Source organism: Thunnus albacares, chromosome 22 (assembly GCF_914725855.1).
Source record: "Thunnus albacares chromosome 22, fThuAlb1.1, whole genome shotgun sequence".
NCBI lineage: Eukaryota > Metazoa > Chordata > Actinopteri > Scombriformes > Scombridae > Thunnus > Thunnus albacares.
The window spans coordinates 3,184,608-3,207,080 of NC_058127.1; the positions used below are offsets into that span (position 1 = coordinate 3,184,608).

The 22,473-nt window shown below is 36.8% G+C and overlaps 3 protein-coding genes across 3 annotated transcripts; 2 read left to right on the forward strand and 1 right to left on the reverse strand.

Annotated features, from left to right (window-relative positions):
- Positions 1-7,338: 7,338 nt before the first annotated feature.
- Positions 7,339-10,316, reverse strand: LOC122974437 (low affinity immunoglobulin gamma Fc region receptor II-like). Its single transcript, XM_044342470.1, has 7 exons — positions 10,286-10,316; positions 9,931-9,981; positions 9,489-9,746; positions 9,020-9,265; positions 8,700-8,843; positions 8,537-8,599; positions 7,339-7,508 (listed from the first exon to the last, which is right to left on the reverse strand). The coding sequence occupies exons 1-7, from the start codon at positions 10,314-10,316 to the stop codon at positions 7,339-7,341; spliced, it is 963 nt and encodes a 320-aa protein (XP_044198405.1).
- A 3,040-nt stretch (positions 10,317-13,356) lies between these two features.
- LOC122974227 (butyrophilin subfamily 1 member A1-like) lies at positions 13,357-16,430 on the forward strand. Its single transcript, XM_044342211.1, has 4 exons — positions 13,357-13,696; positions 14,357-14,629; positions 14,716-14,829; positions 14,987-16,430. The coding sequence occupies exons 1-4, from the start codon at positions 13,396-13,398 to the stop codon at positions 15,589-15,591; spliced, it is 1,293 nt and encodes a 430-aa protein (XP_044198146.1). The 5' UTR covers positions 13,357-13,395; the 3' UTR covers positions 15,592-16,430.
- A 1,615-nt stretch (positions 16,431-18,045) lies between these two features.
- On the forward strand, positions 18,046-21,778 carry LOC122974438 (butyrophilin subfamily 3 member A2-like). Its single transcript, XM_044342471.1, has 5 exons — positions 18,046-18,121; positions 19,339-19,680; positions 19,840-20,115; positions 20,202-20,315; positions 20,472-21,778. The coding sequence occupies exons 1-5, from the start codon at positions 18,046-18,048 to the stop codon at positions 21,074-21,076; spliced, it is 1,413 nt and encodes a 470-aa protein (XP_044198406.1). The 3' UTR covers positions 21,077-21,778.
- Positions 21,779-22,473: the final 695 nt, after the last annotated feature.

Sequence of the window (22,473 nt, forward strand, 5' to 3'; positions counted from 1 at the left end):
GTAAGTTTGATTTTTATGGTAAAAGTATATTGTATGTTCTCCCAATGACCACAGCAACTACAGTTTTTGATGATGTGGTTGATTTATTTTGTGTTGTGTTTGTTTGATTTTAGCTTCATTGTAAATCTTCCATAACTTCTTTCATTGTTTTAGTGTTTTGTAGAATTTGTTACCATGAAACTGACTGTGTGAGAGCTGATATCATTTTTTTTACCAGAATAAACTGCTTGATATAACCAAAAGTGATGGTTTGTGCCTCATTGATCACACTTTGCGGTAGAGTGGTGATAGCAGAGTGTTGTGAGTAGGGATGGGTATCATTGTCATTTTATCAATACTACCTATTGGTTGGGTTCCCTTACTTCTCCCTTTTCATTACTAAAGACTTGTTTTTTAAAAATATATTATTATAAAAAAATATATTCAGAGGAGGATGAAAGGATATTTCAAATATAACTAAACATTGTTTCTTGAATAGCAACAGTAATGTTTACAACAGCAAAGTCACTATATAAACTCATATATCTCACTGGAAACTATGCTAAAATGTCATAACAAATTAAAGCTGCAAGCAGCGATGATCGGGCCCTCGCACCCTTGCGCACATCGTGGCATGCGGCAGTTGAAGGGCTTCTGTCACGGGCATGTAGATGTCTCCAGACCTGGGTTGTTTTCAGACAGTGCAAGAAGGAGATAAACATCACTTCCTCTATCCACTATTTTACCTGCTGCTGGGGGTACTGTGTTGAAATGTTGTAGGGGGCACTATGGAGCCAGTTTGCATCACCGACTGAATATTGGCATGTAGACGTGTTAAGGCTTGGACTGTTATTAAACATGAAGTTTCAGGCAGATCCAACCATGTACACTAAAGTTATAGCAATTTCCTCTGTCATGGCGAAACATCAAAACTCAACGCCATGCCACAGCCACACGCTTCAATGATAATGAAATCCTTTAATAACTTTTGATCATGAAATAGCCTAGATGACACACACTGATTTTGAAGTCGTTATGATGAATTCTGTAGGAGGAGTCCGTTAAAACAAGAGCCCTGGAAATGGCCAAAAAAAAGCGAAAATTGACCAGTTTTTCCAAGATGGCCGACTTCCTGTAGGACTTACAATATGGCTCCAAGAGGGTTTTTTGTGTGTCTTGACATGATACATATGCCCTGTGAATTTCATTTTTCTACGTTAATCTGGAAGGCGGTGCTTCCATTTTGAAATTTTCAAGGGAGCGCTGTTCATTCTCATTAAAATCAAAAACTGAGATAGCAGCTATTGAGATATGCTAAGCCAGCTGCTTCCTCTTTTAGTTATGTAGGATATTTATGGGAATTTATGTTAATTCCACATGATCTGATGTTCTGTTTTATTGAAAACACTGACCTGTGATAAAATTCAGATTATAATTCATTTGAGAACAGTCTGTTATTATTTATTCATCAATTTGAAATAGTTATAGATACTCATTATTATTTCTTAGTGTCCAAGCTGATGTATTTTAAGTTTGCTTTTGTTTGATCAACAGTAGAAAATCCCAAAATAATTCAGTTTACAGTCTTGGGAAAGAGAAAAGCTTCAAAAAGTTCCAGAAATAGTTGAATTGTTGGATTCAACGACTATGAGGTCAGGAAGGTGTGAGGTGTTGAGGAGTTTTCAGACTCTGTGTGACGACCTAATGAATACTTTGTCTGAAGAACATTGAGACTTTAATGTCCCTGATCTTTCTGATGGCTGTTCAGTCAAGAGCAGAGATGGTAAACAGGTTTCGATCATTACAGTCTGAGTCGTCCACACCTCCTCATTGTTCTGCTTCAGTGCTGGAATTTATCTAAGTACATGTACTCAAGTACTGCACTTAAGTACAACTTAAAGGTACTTTACTTGAATATTTCCATTTTCTGCTACTTTACTCATCTACGGCATCACATTTATTTCACAGCTGTAGTTACTGTTCAGGTCTGCATTTTAGGAGGAAAACAGATGATGTGTTTTATATGTTTGTATGTTAAAATATGTATGTGCATATTTATATGTACACACATATATGTATGTACATATAAATATGTACATATTTATATGTTGTGTATTGATAAATCCATGGTGCTGTCCGTGGTGCTGAAGTAGCAGATGGATTTGTACTTGGGCTGTTTTCTCTCAATCCAGCGTTTCTGTCAATTTTGTCTTGGATATATAATTTTCTCAAAAATATATACTATAAATAGTCAATTCTGTTCTATATTGTAGCCTATATACTCTAGAGAGTAGTGTGACCTTCATGATCAAAGTCACAAGAAGCAATGTGTAGTCACAGAAGAGGGAGAGGATCATAGACACTCTGCTGCTTGTAGTATTCCTATAATATACCTACAATATTTCTATGACCATTCAGTAGCATCTCTGCTGCTGAAAATACACCCCCAGACCACCTATTCCACCTATGTAACAAAATATTTTACAGATACAGTTCATACTACAGATGTTTGGTGTAAACTGGGAGTGGAACAGGTAATGTGACTGAGGAATTTAACCTGCACTGACCGCACAACGCTCAGATGCTACAGTTACATAATTCAAGTTCAAGTTTATACCTTCAAAACTACAGTGTGTTTTGAAAAATAAGCATTAATTATATAATTATAAAATGCTTAATGTCCATATTTAGTAAAAGACGAGGCCTTCCCAAAATATGGATTTAGTCTAATAGCAGTTCTCAATTAGTTCTAAATTAGTTTTAGAGGCAAGTTAGCAGTGTCCCCCTGTCTCCTCTCCATGCTTTTAATAACAGTGTTGTTCTATCCTGAGCTTCTCTACAAACTGAGGGGACTCTTTTGGGGACAACTGTTTACACCGTCACATTGCAGGGACTCACCTCCCTTTTGTGACAAAAAAAGCAGAAAGACACACATTGTTGTTCCAGGCTATCTCTATCTATCTATCTATCTATCTATCTATCTATCTATCTATCTATCTATCTATCTATCTATCTATCTATCTATCTATCTATCTATCTATCTATTGTGTATATATGTATACATAATGTGTGTGTGTGTGTGTATATATGTGTGTGTTGTTAAGGACTTCAGTACAAAGCAATATCAAATATTAATGAAAAATTCATTTTTAATATAAGACATCATTATTACAGTGTATTCAAATGTGTGTCATGCCCCGGCTGGCTGTGTTATCTTTTTGTTTCTCCCAGTGTTCTTTGTCTTGTACTTCCTGTTTTATTTTGATACTCACCTTTTGTCTCGTTTCAGGTCCTTCACTTCCTGCCCTCGTTTGTCTCCGTCTTGTGTGATTACCTGCCTTGTCCTAATGTGTTTCACCTGTGTCTCGTTGTCTTCCCTCCCCCAGTGTGTATAGTCTCAGTGTGCCAGTTCGTCTTGTTTCCTGTGTGACAGTGTTCCAGCCTATTTTTCCTTGTGAGCCTTCTAGTTTTCCTGACCTGTTTTTGCCTTCGACCTTACCTTTTAGCCTACTGATTTGGATATCTTGTTTTACTGACTGATCACCTGTGTACTGACCCAGCTGTGATTAAAGGACTGATTTTTGAACCTGCCAACTGAGTCTGTCTGCATTTGAGTCCAAGCTGTTGTTCAGTTCCTGACAATGTGAATCTTTAAAAAAGTAATATAATTTTGTAGTTTACAATACAAAGATACATTTCTAAAACTTGAATGCAAAAACATCTCTACTGTGCTTCAGTCTTATTTGATTTAACTGGACATCAACAAAAGGCAACAGTGGAAAAAAAAAACACATCAGGCTTGAAATTAAAAATAAATGCAGTTTTACGCTTTTGCATTACACAGACCAAGTTGCATCTATGGGAGAAAGAGAGAGCAACATCTAGTGACTGAGCAGAATTTCACTTTCTGAATGATGGACAAAAGTGAGGAGAGGAGCACATGACACAAAAGGAGAAAAATGTACTTTATTAAAATGTTTCCTTTAGTAAAAGTACAAAAGTATTATCAGTAAAATGTACTTGTGGACTTTTGTCACACATACCATGGCATATTCATTGTTATTGCATCAAGTCTGTGAGGGCGCTAGCCCCTGAGGGGATAAAAGGTGCTATTACAGGAATTTAGACTTCACTCAATTTAAAAACTCCTGACCCTGTAACACATTTTAATTTTTTTTTTCTGAATGGTAAATAATTTATGAAATATACTGAAATAAACCTCACTACATCAGTGAACTCAGACATCAGTAATAAAAAATGTATGTCTTCACAAGTAAATATAACAGCTAGTAACAGACTGGTTGTTCTGCTTTCAATATTGTTATTGAATTATTATTTATATAAAGCCCCCTTGTGGATTTGATATATTGTGGCTTTTGAGCTCTCAGTACTCGTAGACTTTCCAGCAACACGTCTGTTAAGTCCACAAGTCTGCAAGTGCATTGAAGTCCAGACATTCAGATTCAGCCATTGTAATCATGAATTCAAGTCCCTTGTGGATTTTCTTTGTATCTTTAAGGCATAAAAAATAAAAAAAGAGAATGTTTAAGATGCAGCATGACATTAAAAAGCTGTTAAGTATCAAATAGAAGCTCAGCTAGGTAACTGGCAAAAAAATTACATAATTATTTTTCAGAAATCAGTTCTCTATACATTGAATTGTGATACTTCAGTCAACCTGCGATGGTTATGGCTTTTGCATATGCGGCCTATTATGGTTGTATTATCATCACGAATAGAATATCCTAACACTGACCACAGAGGAGAAAAACATAGTAAGGATAAGTCTATGACACAAAAATCTACATGGAGCAGGTAGGTGAAATTTTTAAATGATTTTCAGAGCAAACATTTAGACAGAGATGCAGGGGGAAAACACACATACCTGATAAATATAATAATTCATCTCAACCAATAGTTAAAAGGTCAATATGACATTAACATTTTTCACATAGTATGGCCACAGTGAGTGTATTTAAAATAATCTGCAGCAGCTCTATTCTTGTAAACAGCGTCTTCAGACATGAACAGGCAGAGCAGAACAAGGTGGTTCCACTATAAAAACCACAACCTCTTAAAATAGGTTTTGATTCCATGAATTTGCCGAAGCTCTCACGCTCAGAGGATGGTGTTGAATCATTGCTGTTAAGGCCATACTCAGTTCATTTCTTTTGGTACTGGAGTGATTAAAATGCAACAGATCAAAATACTTTGGGTTAAAAATTACAAAATGTTCATTAATTCACCAGCTCTTTGTGTGCCCAAATGACTTTCTCCCGTGCACATATAACAGATCTTACAATAGTCTCTCCTCCGTCCTTCAGTCAGGTGTCTCTAAGTAACCTGCAAGACACACATGATACAAAGGCTATAGCTTTCATGGTTCACATGGTTACAACATTAACATTCACGTTTGTGCTAATGCATTTGAACTTAAGATATACAACCCCCCATCAATAAGTAATGTACCCCCTTCTCCACCATCTCTCTTTATAGCAAGACCGAGATGGCATTAAAATAGAGCAAAGAGACACTGGAGACCAGTATTACCCTCAGTCTTGCCTAATCGACTGCACAATAAAGGTGATCCTCTTCTCTTAAAAGTGGGTCAGTACGAGTGGGAACTCGTGTCGCTGAGCAACTGGATAATCCTGGGTCTGTTTTAGAGACAAATTAAATATCAGTCCTTCATTTACCTAAATAACTGAAATCTCTTGATTGCATTTTCTTGAGCTGTTGGAGAATAACACAATGAATGAGTGAGATTCTGAACCACAGTGGGACCCGTGATTTTAGATACCTCCTCCTCCAGGAAAAAAAAAAAAAGACCAGACGGCAACTGCTCAGTCACATTTTTTTGAAAATTGTATTTCCTAACATTACAATTTACGTACTGTTTAAAAACCTTCTCCAAAGTGTCATGAATAAAATTATGGTGATGGAAATGGTGTATGCATTATTTATACATCTGGCCCCAGATGTGGCATACAGGTCTAAGCAAGGATGCATTTTTATCTGATGGAAAAGAACTTCAGAGAGCCTGAGATATACAATACATAAATAAATGACTGAACATGGCCATCATTTAAGCACTGGAGGGTTATATCTGGTTGTGTCTTGTTGCCTACTTGCGGGGTACCACAGCACTTAATTATTGTCCATTTTTTTCTCATGAAATATTTTTTCCTGAGACAAACTGTCCACAGCTCAGATTGTGTTTTTGAATCATGACCTACTTAATATTTGTGCTAAAATGTATTCAATGACTGCCTTGGTGCAGTTAAAGAGGGGACAGAAACAGATTCTTTTTAACACAATTCTTGAAAATGTCAGCATGAAAGAGAACTTTGGCCATTTGATCTTGACAAAGGTCAACATGTTAAAATTCTTGCATATAAGAGTCAAATCTTTTACTTGAATTTTATATTAATTGTTGCCCTATTTCATACATTTAGTCCCCTTCCGTGTTATTTATTGTAATGTCATGTGCATCGAGAACAGAAAGTATCTGTGAGAAAATTAGGGTCCAAATATACTTCATCTAGCCCCATAGTTTATTTATAAAACACTGAGTACCTGCTTGCTCTGAGGCTGCAAAGTGGTTTAGAGTACTTGCTGCTCTTATCTAATTATTCTATTGTCATGTAGTATTTTTATGGTGGTGGTGGTATATTTAACTTAGACAGCGTCCCCTCAAGATGTAAGTTCACCCCACAGAAGTGCTGCTACACGGTGAGCAGAGGGGCCCATCTACGTGTTTCTGTTTGTGGGTTTCTCGTGTGGGTTTGTCTGAGACGCTAAAAAAGAGGCTCTAACTATCACTAGGGCTAAAAGGACCGGCAACAGACGCAGTGTAATTCTATAAATGTCAATGTAGTCATTCAGTGGTTCTTTCCATTTTCTGGTTGTGACACCAAAGCAACTACTGTTCACAAGCACTGCTGAAAGCTTTAACCTGAAGGGAGGTCATCTGTTATAGTAGTACTTTTCATTTAGTAGCTTTTTTTTACCCAATCAAAGGTGTTGCATGTTTTGCTGCATTATGTGTTCATCAGTGTCAAGTAATTTACCTTTCTCCCTCCTGGGTTTTGTGATGACAGCATATGTTGCCTGGATCGGTTCAGCAACACTGGCCTGTCCAAACACTGAAACATAATAAAGTAGAAAATATATGTACAGTACATAGACTATTATTCACCTTGGGCCTTCTTTAGCACACATAACATTGTTGTTGAAGTATCATGACTTATTGTAGACCCCCCAATACAAATATAAAAAATATAATATTCATTCTTTCCCCAGACTGATAGGAATTATAAGGCGGCATTCGGACCGACTAGCAAAAAAGCTGAACCGGGTTCAACTTTTGGTGCAACGCAACATCATCAACAAGGAGCTGCTTTGGTCAATCACATACATGCAAGTGCACATTCCATCAGTGTCAAGTAATTTACCTTTCTCACCCCTGGGTTTTGTGATGACAGCATATGTTGCCTGGCTCGGTTCAGCAACACTGGCCTGTCCAAACACTGAAACATAATAAAGTAGAAAATATATGTACAGTACATAGACAGACTCATATTCACCTTGGGCCTTCTTTAGCACACTTAACATTGTTGTTGAAGTATCATGACTTATTGTAAACCCCCCCAATACAAATATAAAAAATATAATATTCATTCTTTCCCCAGACTGATAGGAATTATAAGGCGGCATTCGGACCGACCAGCAAAAAAGCTGAACCAGGTTCAACTTTTGGTGCAACGCAAGATCATCAACAAGGAGCTGCTTTGGTCAATCACATACATGCAAGCGCACATTCCTGGTGGATTATTTTGTCATGTGAACGCTGTGTTTCCGCTGTTAACCTCATGATCATCGCGAGGGAAGATAAAAAAGTTAACTTTCCAGAATTGTAAAATCCTGTCTGAGTACTACAAACCACCGTGCAGTGTTTTGGCATCTGATAAGTCTTTAAATATATAAAACTGTAACTCCAACTAGACTTCCTGGACTGTATTTAATTTTCTCACTGGTACCTTAAACAACACATCCCCACCAACACAACCTCTTGCATTGTTTTAAGGCTTTTATTGATTTAGTCTGAAAGCAGCCTAATTCCCACAGTTGCCAGAGCGCAAGTGGTTTTATCTGCTTGAAATTAATGTGTAAATCTGTTTTCCGGCATCATTCCACGATCAAACTTTGGCAATACTTCATGGTGCCTTAACCCTTCCAACCTAAACATCTTGTAAGGCTAACCATTTGGTCTGCGTCCGGCATTCCTGTAGTATTACTGTGTTATGTTAAATATGTACATGGTTTGTCTTACGGAAGAGGGGTCTGCATCTGGGAATGCTTAGGTTTAAGAGGTTGCTACAACTGAATAATGTATATAACTTTAAAAACTGTTAACAGAATAAATAGGGATTCAGTGTATGATAGAAAGGAGGGTGGGGTAATTACCCAAGTCAACTTTCCTACCTAATATCTATAATTTCCATAGTGGCAAAATACAAATCCACAGTTATGCTGAAAGGAGGTTAGTGATTCTTACCTGTTTGTGGAGAAGAGGATGGCTGGACAGAGGAAGGAGAGGTTGGGGAACCTGTTTCAGAACCTGAAAAACAAAACAAAGCAAAAAAAACAAAAAAAAAAGTAATATTCTACAAGTTTGTGTCACTGATTTGAGTGTTTTTTCTCTTTTTCATTGTCTGTACCTGTGATGATTGTTTGACGTTTCCTACATTGAAGTAGTCCCACCAACAGCAGCAGAGCCACCAGCACAACTGTGATGCTAATGCAGAGCAGCAGAATGAGATGAGGGGGGCCGTGGTGGGAAGAGTGAGGTTGCTCATGAGCTTCTAGAAGGGTAATATATTCAGTATAATATACATTTAATACTTAAAATGAAACAAATTCCATACAATTAGTGTCCATTCCTGCACCAAGCTTTAAAATGTAGAACTTGGTAGATATGGTCATCTGTTAAAACACCAAAATCCTTTTTGATTTATTTTCAAACACTGTGGTGTCTCACCTCTGACAGCCAACCAGCTCTCTGATGATTCTCCAACACCAGAAATGCTGCACTTGTAGAGTCCTTCAACAGATTTAGAAATGTGCTGGATGGTCATCTCTCCTGTAGAGCTGCTCCCCCTGATGAAGTCATCTTTATAGAAGTTAGCAGTGAGGTTCGAGGAGTTTATCTTGTTTCTACAGCGCAGAGTCACATTTTCCCCTTCCATCACAGGAAGAACGGGACTCTCCAGAATCACAGAACCAGCTGAACAACCAGGGTTTTGAAAAAAATTTGTGTTAAGAATTGTTTTATATTGTAAGTATTTTTTTTTACATATAAATCTTTCTTTCATGCACAACAGAAAACAGGTTATCAATCATGCTATAAGTAGAACAAAGCTGGCCAATATAGCAGATCAGGACTTTATATAATATATGTGATAAGACCTTTTCAAAAAAGGATACTTAGTGTTTTACGATTTGCATACCAGTGACGGTGATGTTGACGGTGTTGCTTCTCTTTGCTCCTATTACACACCAGTATTCTCCGCTGTCAAAGTCTGGATAGGCAGTTTTAATTTCACAGGGTCCTGTTGATTTCTCCCAGGTAGAAGCACATATTCTTATATCACCTTTGACCTTCCTCATTACTCTCCATCCAGTCAGTCCATCCAACCCTTCACAGCTGACAGTGATGGGTGCGTACTGAAAGTGCTGTTGTCTGTTTGGAACAATCTGAGGAAAATCTAGGACGGAGAATCCCAGAATGACACATATTGAACTAGATCAATTCTTTTCTGAAATGACTATGTCCTAGAAATCTTATTACTTTAGGCAAAATTTTAAAATACAATTTGCACAGTTTTGAGGAGATTTCAAACAGATGTGAATTCAGTTCTCTGCCTATTTGTTATTTCCATTTCTGCTCACCAGAATAAGTGAGGTGCAGCTGTGGTACGAGCAGCAACAACGCATTCATGACTGCAGAGACAACGGAAGAAAGTTGAGTATCAGATATATTAAAACGTAAATGTCTGGCTCTACCATGAGTTTATCAGTGATAAATATTTTATTACTATACATTATTGTGACTGTGCTTTTCCATCAATCTGCAAGGTCCCATAAAGAACTATAACTGAGCATCAAAGCATTTTGGATAATTAATATCACTTTGCACATGAACCAACAAAACTTTACAGACACACGTGTTATTTCAAAATGATTCACTCAATTTATTTTTTATACATGTTGGCAAAATGTATCGACAAACAGACTCAGTACTCACACAGTCTGATGCAGAGAGCTGTGACCTCCATGTTGTCTTGCTGCTGACTGACCACCAGACTGAATGTAAGATATAATGTAGGTCAGAGACACCACTTCCTGTGTCTATTCAGGCAGCAGCAGGTCCGGGGTCTCTGAGAGAGCTGCTCTGAAAAAGTCCAATGTCAGCAGGTGGCGCCAAATAACTTTATTTTTATGGCATGTAACGGAGTAAACACACTATAACAATGTAACTTTAAGCATTGTTTAAATCAAAGCTAACCTTTATAGCTTTACCACCTATAAACACTTTCAGGACATAGAAATGGGGAATTAAAGAATATATAGACCTGTAGAGAAAAGAATCATACAAATATACATTACTGATAATAACTCATAATAATTACCATCCTAATCATCATTGTTAGACATCCTCCTTTAAATTTGTTTGGTTTATTCAAGCATATTCTTGCAATCTGTTGTGCTGTTCTCATGCCAGTTTATAACAGTTTTTTGGGGGGTATTTTCTTTCAGTTCCACCCCATATCTTTTCTTTTGTTGCTGTCTCATGCACACTCACTCACTCACTCACTCACTCACTCACTCACTCACTCACTCACTCACTCACTCACTCACTAACAAAGACATCTGTTCTTATTATTCACATTTTCTACTGACACAACTTCCTTCTTTTACCTAACTGTAGATAAATGCTCTATTGTTTATTTCATACAACTTGTCCTTAAAGGCTGCCAGCAGGTCCAAACTTCAACTTCAACTGATAAGATATAGGCAAGTCATAAATAAACACCCTGAAGGAAAATGAAAGTACTAAGCGCTGTAAGGACACACACATGTTCAGTCTCAAGATGTCAGACCAACCTTTTTGACCTTTTGTTATCAAGAAGTCAGTCAGTCAATCTATTGTGTTTAGAAGTTTACTTTTATTGGCTTTATTTACTTCTAGATACATTTTATGTTCTTTCTTTTCTGAGTTCTGTACAGAAATGTCATCTTGTATTCATTTTATTTCCGTTTACACTAAAAAGAAAAACAGACAATCAATACAACAGCTCTAAAGGTTCACAGCACATAGAGTGTTTCATGTTTCATGCAGGCTAAAAATCTAAAAGCTGCACACATTCATTTGTGTTAAACTGTAAAGGAGCTATAAAATCATGTGATTACAGAGGGCGGGGATTAAAGTACACATGATTTTTTAGAGGCAGTTCTATTTCAGACTTTGACCGTGCAGCGTACTTTCCTCAGAGGTGACACTTTGACTCACACAATAGGTATGTAGGACACATTTATGTTTTAACTGATTATTTTAGTGACATTTTCTTAACATATTGACAATTATGACATGCATTTTTACAGACTGTTTCAAGATTAAAAACCAAACTGCAACAGCTACAACCTTCTTCTGCCATCTTGTTTCATACATATTTATGGATTTTTATAACACCAGTCAGTTGGTTATTGCAAACACAATGAGGTCAATTTCTTTTGTTACATTTCATTTTTTGAGAATTATGTACAGAGAAGCTGCATTATAGAAAATCAAGAGTGATGTACAAAAAAACAGGAATTAACAAACTGATGAATGATTGCATCTAAAACAAAGCAAAGGAAATGAATGAAACATGAATGGAAAATCTGTAAAGTTGTTTAGATTTTTCCTAAATTTTTTACTGTTTTGGTTTTTCACATATTTGTCCGTTTGGAAATCTACTTGGTCCTAGCTTTCCTCCTCTTTTGACTACAATATTCAACTCCCTCTTACTTAAATTACTGATAAAAAATCAATAACATTAATTGAAAGGCTGAACCATTTGAGCAATTACACTGTCTTCAGATTGTTCAATAAGCTTCCCCTCAGAATGGATAGAGAGATACTGTACTTTAGATTTTATTGGTCTCACACGATTTACAGTTGACTTATTTTTATTTTCAGGACTTCATAATGTTGCACATGAAGGACAAACTCTTCCTGAAATCTGAGCTCAGTGACTTCAAGGCTTTGGTCTTGCATCGTGCTGTTGTCCTCCTCCTCCTCTTCATACACTCTTGCAGAGGTATATTACACACAAGCAAAATGATGAAAGCCTTTGTCTTAATTTCATAATCATACTACATTTTCAGAATCATATTTACTCCAATATTTTAAAAACAAAAGTACTTTACACATTAAAAAAAAGATGATAATAATTCTTAAGACCAAGGGACCCCATTGGCTCCTGGGCCCTGGGCATGTGCCCACTTTACCCATGCAGTATCAGCTAGTAAAACATTTCCATGAAGCCTGCTCTCGTGTATCCTCGCTCATGGCTCCTTAGAGATCTCTTCTCACTCCCCGTTCCTCACTCCTCAGAGCAGAAATAAGCGCTTTGGGACGGCCTGCAAGATGGTGGACCAGAATGACTTCTGGTTCAAGTGAGGATCGAGGAGTAAGGCAAGATCAAATGAGGGACTTGGGATGTACCCATAGTAACCTTCAAGAGAGACTCTTGTAAGTCAGACCCCACTGAGCATGTGCAGGAATGCAGCTCTGTTTACAGCTTGACTAGGTGATTATGCTACATATCACAACCTTTTACTGAAGTTCTTTGAGAAATTTACAGTGTTGTAAAAAGTCTAGACATTGTTATACGTATGTAGCACAATAAGCTAGCAAAGCTGTAAACAGAACCGAGTACCTGCACATGCTTAGTAGCGTCTGCCTTAGACAGAGGCTGAAAATGTGATTGTAGTTATTTGTCTTTGGATCCGTTTCTAAACAAACTAACATAACCAAACTCTTTATAATGAAGGAAAATGTCACCTAGTGCAGTGGTGTGCATGTTTGTTTCCTATTTTTGGTCTCAGTGAGACTTCAAAGGAGTCTTGGGAAATGATGCAATGTGATGCAATGATGCAATGTGTCTTGTAATTTCCGTGTGTGGTCAATGTTCACCAAAGTCAGTTACATATTGTAGCCTCACTTTAACATAGTGATTTTAATCTGCCAGGACTGACTGATGTTAAGAAAACAGAAAAGATGCTATCCTAATAAGTAGGAATTAAACAAACATACTTGTTTCTTCCTCAGGTCAGTCTCATCTGATTGGTCCAACTCAGACAATAGTGGCAATGGTTGGTGATGACATAGTTCTTCCATGTCACCTGGAACCTTCTGTGGATGCTTCTGACATGACAGTGGAATGGTCGAGATCTGACCTGGATCCCAGATTTGTCTATCTAAGACGAGACGGTGTGGAACTTCTAACTGAGCAGAATCCATCGTACAAAAGAAGAACGTCACTGTCCATCAACAAACTGAAGTGTGGAGACATTTCACTGAAACTCTCCAAAGTGAAACTCTCTGATGCAGGAGCATACAGATGCCTCGTTCCCACACTGCATACAGAATCTGTGGTCGAGGTCGCTGCAGGTAAGTTGGCATTAATCCACTCTGTACTTAAAAAAAAAAAAACAGATTGTAATGATACAAGAAAAGCATAAATGCATATAGAATTATATAGTCATAAGTTATAAGAGTCATCTATCTTTGTGAGGACCAATTACAGTTTTAGATCCACTACGAAATGACAAACAGCGAAGAAAATTAGTTTATTGGCTATTCTGTATAGTTGTGGTAATGTAGGCAATAGCTTATATTTTTTTTCAGAATGAATGCTCAAGCAGATTCTGAAAGTTTGTACACTGTTATTTTTTAACACTAACTTTTATAACAGTCACACGCTTCTTCAGATTCTGTGTGCACTCAAAGTATGGTTTGGTCCACGCAGGCTACAATATTGTTCATATGAGCAGAGATATTCAGAATATCCCATCATTAAGTTGTAAACATCATGGTTCAACAAAGAGCATCTTGAAAACCAGATCAAAAGGGCAGACATTACTTTTACTCTCAGCATAACTTTATTCAACCAACAGAAAGCTACAAAAAGTATATTTCAGCTGAAAAGGTGTGTTTGACAAGGATATATACTGTGAGCATAGTGTATATAGAGTATATATATACTGTGTCAAGTTCATTGAAGAAGTGCTGTGATTTTCATTCTTGTTGACATTTCTACTTTTCTATTAGGTTCTGTCTCCTCACCTGACATCAAGTTTTCCATAGTCAGCAATGGAGTGATGTTAGAGTGTAAATCTGATGGCTGGTATCCAGAGCCTGAGGTGTTTTGGTTGGACGGTGAGGGAAACCTCCTCCCTGCTGGACCCCCAGAGACAGTTAGAGGTCCTGATGACCTCTATACTGTCAGCAGCAGAGTGACTATAGAGAAGAGCAACAGCTTCACCTGTAGAGTCCAACAGAACAACATCAACCAGACCAGAGAGACACGCATCCATGTTCCAGGTAGAAAAATGGTTTAATGAGTTAATAATCACATTGTTAGTTTCAGACAGCTGAAGTCACCTCTGTTATGTGTTTTATCATTTCAGGTGATCTCTTTGTGGTCCAGTCTAGTTCTGCTGTTCGCATCATCATCTGCTTGGCTGTTTGCTTCACGTCTGTAGCTGCAGTTGTCTTTGTTGTGTGGAAATGGGGACAAAACAGTAAGTCACAACTTCATTCAAAGTTACTGTCAGATTGCTTCAATGGTTAATTTGACATGAGTGATTCAATTACATAGCAATAAGAACCTATTGTTCAGTCACTGTTGTTGTCTCAAATAGTAATCTCTATCATGTTTTTTTTTTTTTAAATGATCAGAGGCAGATAAAACTGAACAAGAAAAGGCAGAGATCAAAACATTTCATGATGTTGAACTTCAGCTTCTGATGGAAGGACAAAGAGACGGTAAGCGGACCCTGACAGAAGAAATGAAGCATGTGGACATGAAAATGGCAAAACTTGATGAAGCGTTTGAGAGGAATGAGGATGAATTACAACATGTGCAACAAGTGATTACAACATTGACGGAGCAGAAGAAGGATCTGAAGAACCAGAGAGAGAAACTCAACTCACTACTGCAGGAGGTGAATACACAGCTGAAGGAGAGTGAGAAGAAGCTGAATGAAGAACCAAAAGTAGACAAAGAGAGAAAAAAAACTAAGCGTATAAAGACCAACGAGGATCTGAAGAGCAGAAAGGCAAAATATGAGGAACTGTTACAGAACACAGAGGAACTACTGGAGACTACAGAGGACATGATTATTAAAATGACAGAAGGGAAGGGAAAACTAGAGAAGGACAAGGAACAAATTAATAAACAACTGAAAGAGACAAAGAAACAGAGAGAAGAGATTCAGAAGAAACTTTCAGAGTCGAAGAAAAAAGAGGAAAAACATGATCAATTATCCAAAGATGCTGAATGATTTTGCTTACTTTTAACTGTCTTCAGTTAAAATCACTAAAATAGTAAACAGTAAGAACATTTTATTTTCTCATTTCATGTTTTGCTCACATGTGGTTGAAGAAACATTAAAAGGAGGAATGAGCTGAGTAGGTTGCTTCAATAACCCAATGCTTGAATTTCAGCTTTGAATTTCAGTTTAGCACTATGTATTTTTTTCTTATAGTGAAATATGATGTTTTGTTCTTATAACTGTATTGAATATGCTGTGATTTTACATTATCTTGCTGTATTACTTCAGTTCACATGAGACTGTCCTCCACTGACATTAGTAATACTTTGTATAAGTGATTCAGTCAATGATTGATTGTGCTTTGGATAAGATTTAGCCTTTTTAGTGATTAAAGCTTAATATTTTACTCAATGTTACGTTTTTTAAAAGAGGTTTGAGTCACTTTAAAACTTCTTTTCACCCAGATTTAATTTTTTTTCCCCCCTTACTGAGATGCTATGGTTTTGTCAGATTACAGTGAATGACATCCTCTGGTGGTCAGTTCAAAACTGAAGTAGGGAAAAAAACTGTTGATCAGCAGCAGCAGAAGCAGTAGATCGACAACATCTACTCTTGAAAAATAAAGAGTTAAAGAAGAAGAAAATCTAATTATAAAAGAAATGTGAAAATAAGCCTTTTTGCTGCTTTATTTTATACTTTTACTTTAGATATACAGATTATTGTGTCCTTTTTATGATAACTGAATATGTTGTTTTTCATGTTTTGTGATGTTTGATTAATAACTTTTGCCTCTCTGATATGAAAAAGAAGCGAAACAAGAGGATGTGATTTTGTAAAGTGTGTTGTGTGTGTGTGTGTGTGTGTGTGTGTGTGTGTGTGTGTGTGTGTGTGTGCGTGTGTGTGTGTGTGTGTGTGTGTGTGCATACCAGTTTGCCAATAAAAGAGATGGATGATGAATAAACCTTAATCATGATGATGATGAACATACAGTATATATTCTTATGAGTGGTTATAGACATGAAAAAATACAGGACTTTATGGTTTAATAACTCTACAAATGTCTTTATTTGATTTCTGAGGATCTTTATTTCTTGATACTTTACACTAAATTATAGACCCTTGAAAATAAATTCATCAATTCAACAAAGAAGATGCACTCAATGGGACTCTCCAGCTGTACTTTGATATAAAACATCTCCATCGATATCATAAAACAATGAGGGGGCAAGGGACATTCCTGGTAAATGCCCACAATTAAAATAGTGAATAGCAAATTAAACTAGTGAAATTAAAAAAATAGTAAATTACCTATCCATAGATATATAATGTAATTCAGAAGTGGCTTCAGGTACTACCTTTTAAATGGAATGAACTACAATAGTACCTACAGTCCTAGTAGGGCTGCATGATAATAGCCAAAATTATTTGGCAAAATAATTGATTATTTTGCTCAATATTGTAATCATGATTTCTCCACCATTTCAGAACAAAACATTTCTATTGCACTTCAACAATGTACACACAGAAGGTGGCTTTGTTAAAAAGTAATCAGTGTCTCAATGTCTGGAAGGAAAGTCATGTGACTTTATCTCAGGACTTTGACCATGTGGTTTCCAGTCCTCTTCAGTAAGACGACTCGCTTACGCCTGCAACGGGTATGTGAGCTTTTATAATAATTTTTTGTGCTTCTTGTAATCCTGGTTTATCTACATTATAGCTAAGAGAAACTAATCAAACGTAAAACAGTGAGATTTAATAAGAAGATTACACAACCTCATGACTGTAAACATTCTTTGTTTAAGACTGTTTTAACAAACTACCGAGATTGTGGTTCCTCTGGAGAGGACAGAATTACATCTACAGATTCGTGGACTGATGTAAAAGTGGTACATTTGTAAAAGCTCACTCGACGCAAATATGCGCTTAAACTATGATCCTTAAGAGTTTCATGAACGTGAGTCCCATTTTGATGCTTTTTATAGACTGCAGCTATTCTGTAATAGCCATTCAACGCATTTATATTCTGTAATTACCTCTCTGTATGGTGGTCTTCGTTATTAGTGACAGAGTCCGCCATTTTCATACTAAATGCAAGCCACCTTCACTCTTCTGAGGGATTTACAGGAAGTAATGTAGCATGCAATCCAGTGTAATTTAATCTCATTAATATCAGCCTCACAGTTTACCGTTCACTCTCTTTACACCATGTCAGAGCTCCATTATATTACTTAAAATGCAAATGGAACATTTCCTACTGTGCCAGCTTCACATTAAAAGCATTCAAGTTGCAAAAAACACAGGGTGGCGTTTACTGAGAAACTAAAGGAGACATAGTTTTTAAGCGTGCTCATGACATCAGTTTATACTGGTTAAAGAAATATTCTGGAATTCAAACATGTTATTTGCATACAGTCATCCTGGGAAATAATGATTTTTAAATGGTTCAACTTTCAGAGCTCCAGGATGTTTCATGGATGGTCCCTTAAAGCTCGATTTAGTGCCCTCACTGCCCTGCTTCTCCTAACACACTGCTCTGAAGGTAACACAAACACAGGTCAACAACTCACTTGTGATTTGAAATGATTAATGTATGAAATCATATTTATTTGGAAATTATTTATTTATTATATTTAGGGCTCAAACCCAGAGGGGGTAGAACCCTATTGTTTTTGCTCTGATTGTTATTTTTCTCTGCTAAAAGTCCATTACTCTATATTTTTCAAAATATGCAAAATCAATTAACATCTATATCTCCACAAGTCTTCATTCAAATGCTACCAAAATAGACACAGACATTCTCTAGATGGCAGATATCAAGTGTGTCAAATGGTGTTCAGATCGGTCAAACAGTGAGTCTGCAGTGATATTCAGTGTCTTATTGTTATTGTTACTGTAAGTACACCATTTTCTATTTCATCCAATTTTTTTTAACAAATGTCACCAAAATATTTGACAGTACATCTGTAACCAGCAGAATGATGTGTGATTTTTTTCAGAATTTTCTCACCAACATTTTGACTGTTGTAAGTGTTTTAATTTTAAACAGATAAAAATACTCAAACCTGCCAACCATGTGGCAATTTATGCATTTGGCATGTTTTCAAATTCTTCTGGCCGTATTAAGACCTCCTTTTGTGCTTGGACATTAGATTCTTTTATCAAACTTCTATCTAATATATCTGATTTGGTTAATCTAATAATAATTATGGGCAAATACCATGTTCATACATCAAAGGGGAAACGCTCCAAACCCTTATATACTTTTTTTATGATGGATTTTGTAAATTATTTTGAATCCCTAAGAGGTATTACAAATAAATCAAATTTGTTGAATTTAGAAATTCTCCTGGTCTCTCTCCTTCTTTTAACAGAATAAAACTAGCTGAACTGACTTTGCTCAGCTTTGTGAAGCCTGAAACTAGCTCATTGCTGTTCGTGGCTTTAATTTTGACTGATTGAGCTGCGTCCTCCTGCTGAGTACGGAATGGTTTGAACCCGGAAATAACCGTTTGCGGCTATATCAATATTTGGTCTTGTTCCACCACTGAAAACATCACCTACTTTTTCATCAATCAATCAATCAATCAATCTTTATTTATATAGCGCCATATCACAACAGAAGTCATCTCAAGGCACTTTTCACATAGAGCAGGTCAAGACCGTACTCTTTAATTACATAATTTTCATGTTGGCAGCAGACACACCTGTCAAAGTTAGTTCTCACTAACAATATAAAACAACATTGTTTCTTCACAGGTCAGTCTCAGGTGATTGGTTCACTTCAGCCAATAGTGGCAGAGGTTGGTGACGACGTAATTTTGCCGTGTCACCTGGAACCTCCAGTGGATGCTATTTCCACAGCGGTGGAGTGGATAAGACCTGACCTGAAACCCAAACATGTCCATGTGTGGCGTGCTGGTCAGGACCTGCTGGTCAGCCAAAACCCGTCCTACAAAGGAAGAACATCAGTGTCCATCAACAAACCAAAGCATGGAGACATTTTTCTGAAACTCTCCAAAGTGAAGCTCTCTGATAGGGGAACATACAGATGCTTCATTCCCATATTTGATAGAGAATCTACTGTTCACCTTGTTATTCGTAAGTGGACAATCTTCATTTCCACATTTATGTAAAAGTGCAGTTAAATGATTTTTTTTCCACAGCATTCCAACACTTCTTCCAGGATGCAGCCAAAATATAAACTGTCAAATTATGTGCCAATAAAGTATTAAAATGTCAACTCTCCTTCATTATCAGGCGTTGTGTCCTCACCTGTCATCACTTTAACATGGTGGGAAAAGGGAAGACCGCTGTTAGAGTGTGAGTCTAAAGGCTGGTATCCAGAGCCTGAGGTGTTTTGGTTGGACGGTGAGGGAAACCTCCTCTCTGCTGGACCCCCAGAGACAGTCAGAGGTCCTGATGACCTCTATACTGTCAGCAGCAGAGTGACTGTAGAGAAGAGCGACAGCTTCACCTGTAGAGTCCAACAGAACAACATCAACCAGACCAGAGAGACACGCATCCATGTTCAAGGTAGAAAAATGGTTTAATGAGTTAATAATCACATTGTTAGTTTCAGACAGCTGAAGTCACCTCTGTTATGTGTTTTATCATTTCAGATGATCTCTTTGTGGTCCAGGCTAATTCTGCTGTTCGCATCATCATCTGCTTGGCTGTTTGCTTCATGTCTGTAGCTGCAGTTGTCTTTGTTGTGTGGAAATGGGGACAAAACAGTAAGTTACAACTTCATTCAAAGTTACTGTCAGATTGCTTGGATGGTTAGTTTGACATGAGTGATTCAATTACATAGCAATAAGAACCTATTGGTCAGTCACTGTTGTTGTCTCAAATAGTAATCTCTATCATGTTATTTTCTTTTAAATGATCAGAGGCAGATAAAACTGAACAACAAAAGGCAGAGATCAAAACATTTCATGATGTTGAACTTCAGCTTCTGATGGAAGGACAAAGAGACGGTAAGTGGACCCTGACAGAAGAAATGAAGCATGTGGACATGAAAATGGCAAAACTTGATAAAGCGTTTGAGAGGAATGAGGATGAATTACAACATGTGCAACAAGTGATTACAACATTGACGGACCAGAAGAAGGATCTGAAGAACCAGAGAGAGACACTCAACTCACTACTGCAGGAGGTGAATACACAGCTGAAGGAGAGTGAGAAGAGGCTGAATGAAGAACCAAAAGTAGACAAAGAGAGAAAAAAAGCTAAGCGTAAAAAGACCAACGAGGATCTGAAGAGCAGAAAGGCAGAACATGAGGAACTGTTACAGAACACAGAGGAACTACTGGAGACTACAGAGGATATGATTATTAAAATGACAGAAGGGAAGGGAACACTAGAGAAGGACAAAGAACGAATTAATAAACAACTAAAAGAGACAAAGAAACAGAGAGAAGAGATTCAGAGGAAACTTTCAGAGTCGAAGAAAAAAGAGGAAAAACATGATCAATTATCCAAAGATGCTGAATGAATTTGCTTACTTTTAACTATCTTCAGTTAAAATCACTAACATAGTAAACAGTAAGAACATTTTATTTTCTCATTTCATGCTCTGCTCACATGTGGTTGAATAAACATTAAAAGGAGGAATGAGCTGAGTAGGTTGATTCAATAACCCAATGCTTGAATTTCAGCTTTGAATTTCAGTTTAGCACTATGTATTTTTTTCTTATAGTGAAATATGATGTTTTGTTCTTATAACTGTATTGAATATGCTGTGATTTTACATTATTTTGCTGTATTACTGGTCAGTTCACATGAGACTGTCCCCCACTGACACAAATAATACTTTGTATAAGTGATTCAGTTAATGATTGATTGTGCTTTGTATCAGATGTAGTCTTCTTAGTGGTTAAAGCTAAATATTTTACTCAATGTTACGTTATTTTAAAGGAGGTTTGAGTCACTTTAAAACTTCTTTTCACCCAGATATATTTTTTTGTCCCCACTTACTGAGATGCTGTTTCTGTCAGATTACAGTGAACGACGTCCTCTGGTGGTTAGTTCAAAACTGAAGTAGGGAAAAAACTGTTGATCAGCAGCAGCAGAAGCAGTAGATTGACAACATCTACTCTTGAAAAATAAAGAGTTAAAGAGGAAGAAAATCTAATTATAAAAGAAATGTGAAAATAAGCATGTTTGCTGTCACAGTTGGCTTTATTTTATACTTTTACTTTAGAAATACAGATCATAGTGTCTTTTTTTAATGATAACTGGGTATGTTGGTTTTTATGTTTTGTGATGTTTGATTAATAACTTTTGCCTCTCTGATATGAAAAAGCAGCAAAACAAGAGGATGTGATTTTGATATTGTTTATAAAGTGTATGGTGTGTGTGTGTGTGTGTGTGTGTGTGTGTGTGTGTGTGTGTGTGTGTGTGTGTGTTTGTGTGTGTGTGTGTGTGTGTGTGTGTGTGCATGCCAGTTTGCCAATAAAAGATGGATGATGAACAAACCTTAATCATGATGATGATGAACATACAGTATATATTCTTATGAACTACAGACAGTCTGTTCATAGATATGAGTGGCTATAGATATGAAAAAATACAGGACTTTACTTTATGGTTTAATAACTCTACAAATATCTTTATTTGATTTCTGAGGATCTTTATTTCTTGATACTGTAAATTACACTAAATTATAGACCCTTGAAAATTAATTCATCAATTCAACAAAGAAGATGCAGTCAATGGGACTCTCCAGCTGTACTTTGATATAAAACATCTCCATCGATATCATAAAACAATGAGGGGGCAAGGGACATTCCTGGTAAATGCCCACAATTAAAATAGTGAATAGCAAATTAAACTAGTGAAATAAAAAAATAGTAAATTACCTATCCATAGATATATAATATAATTCAGAAG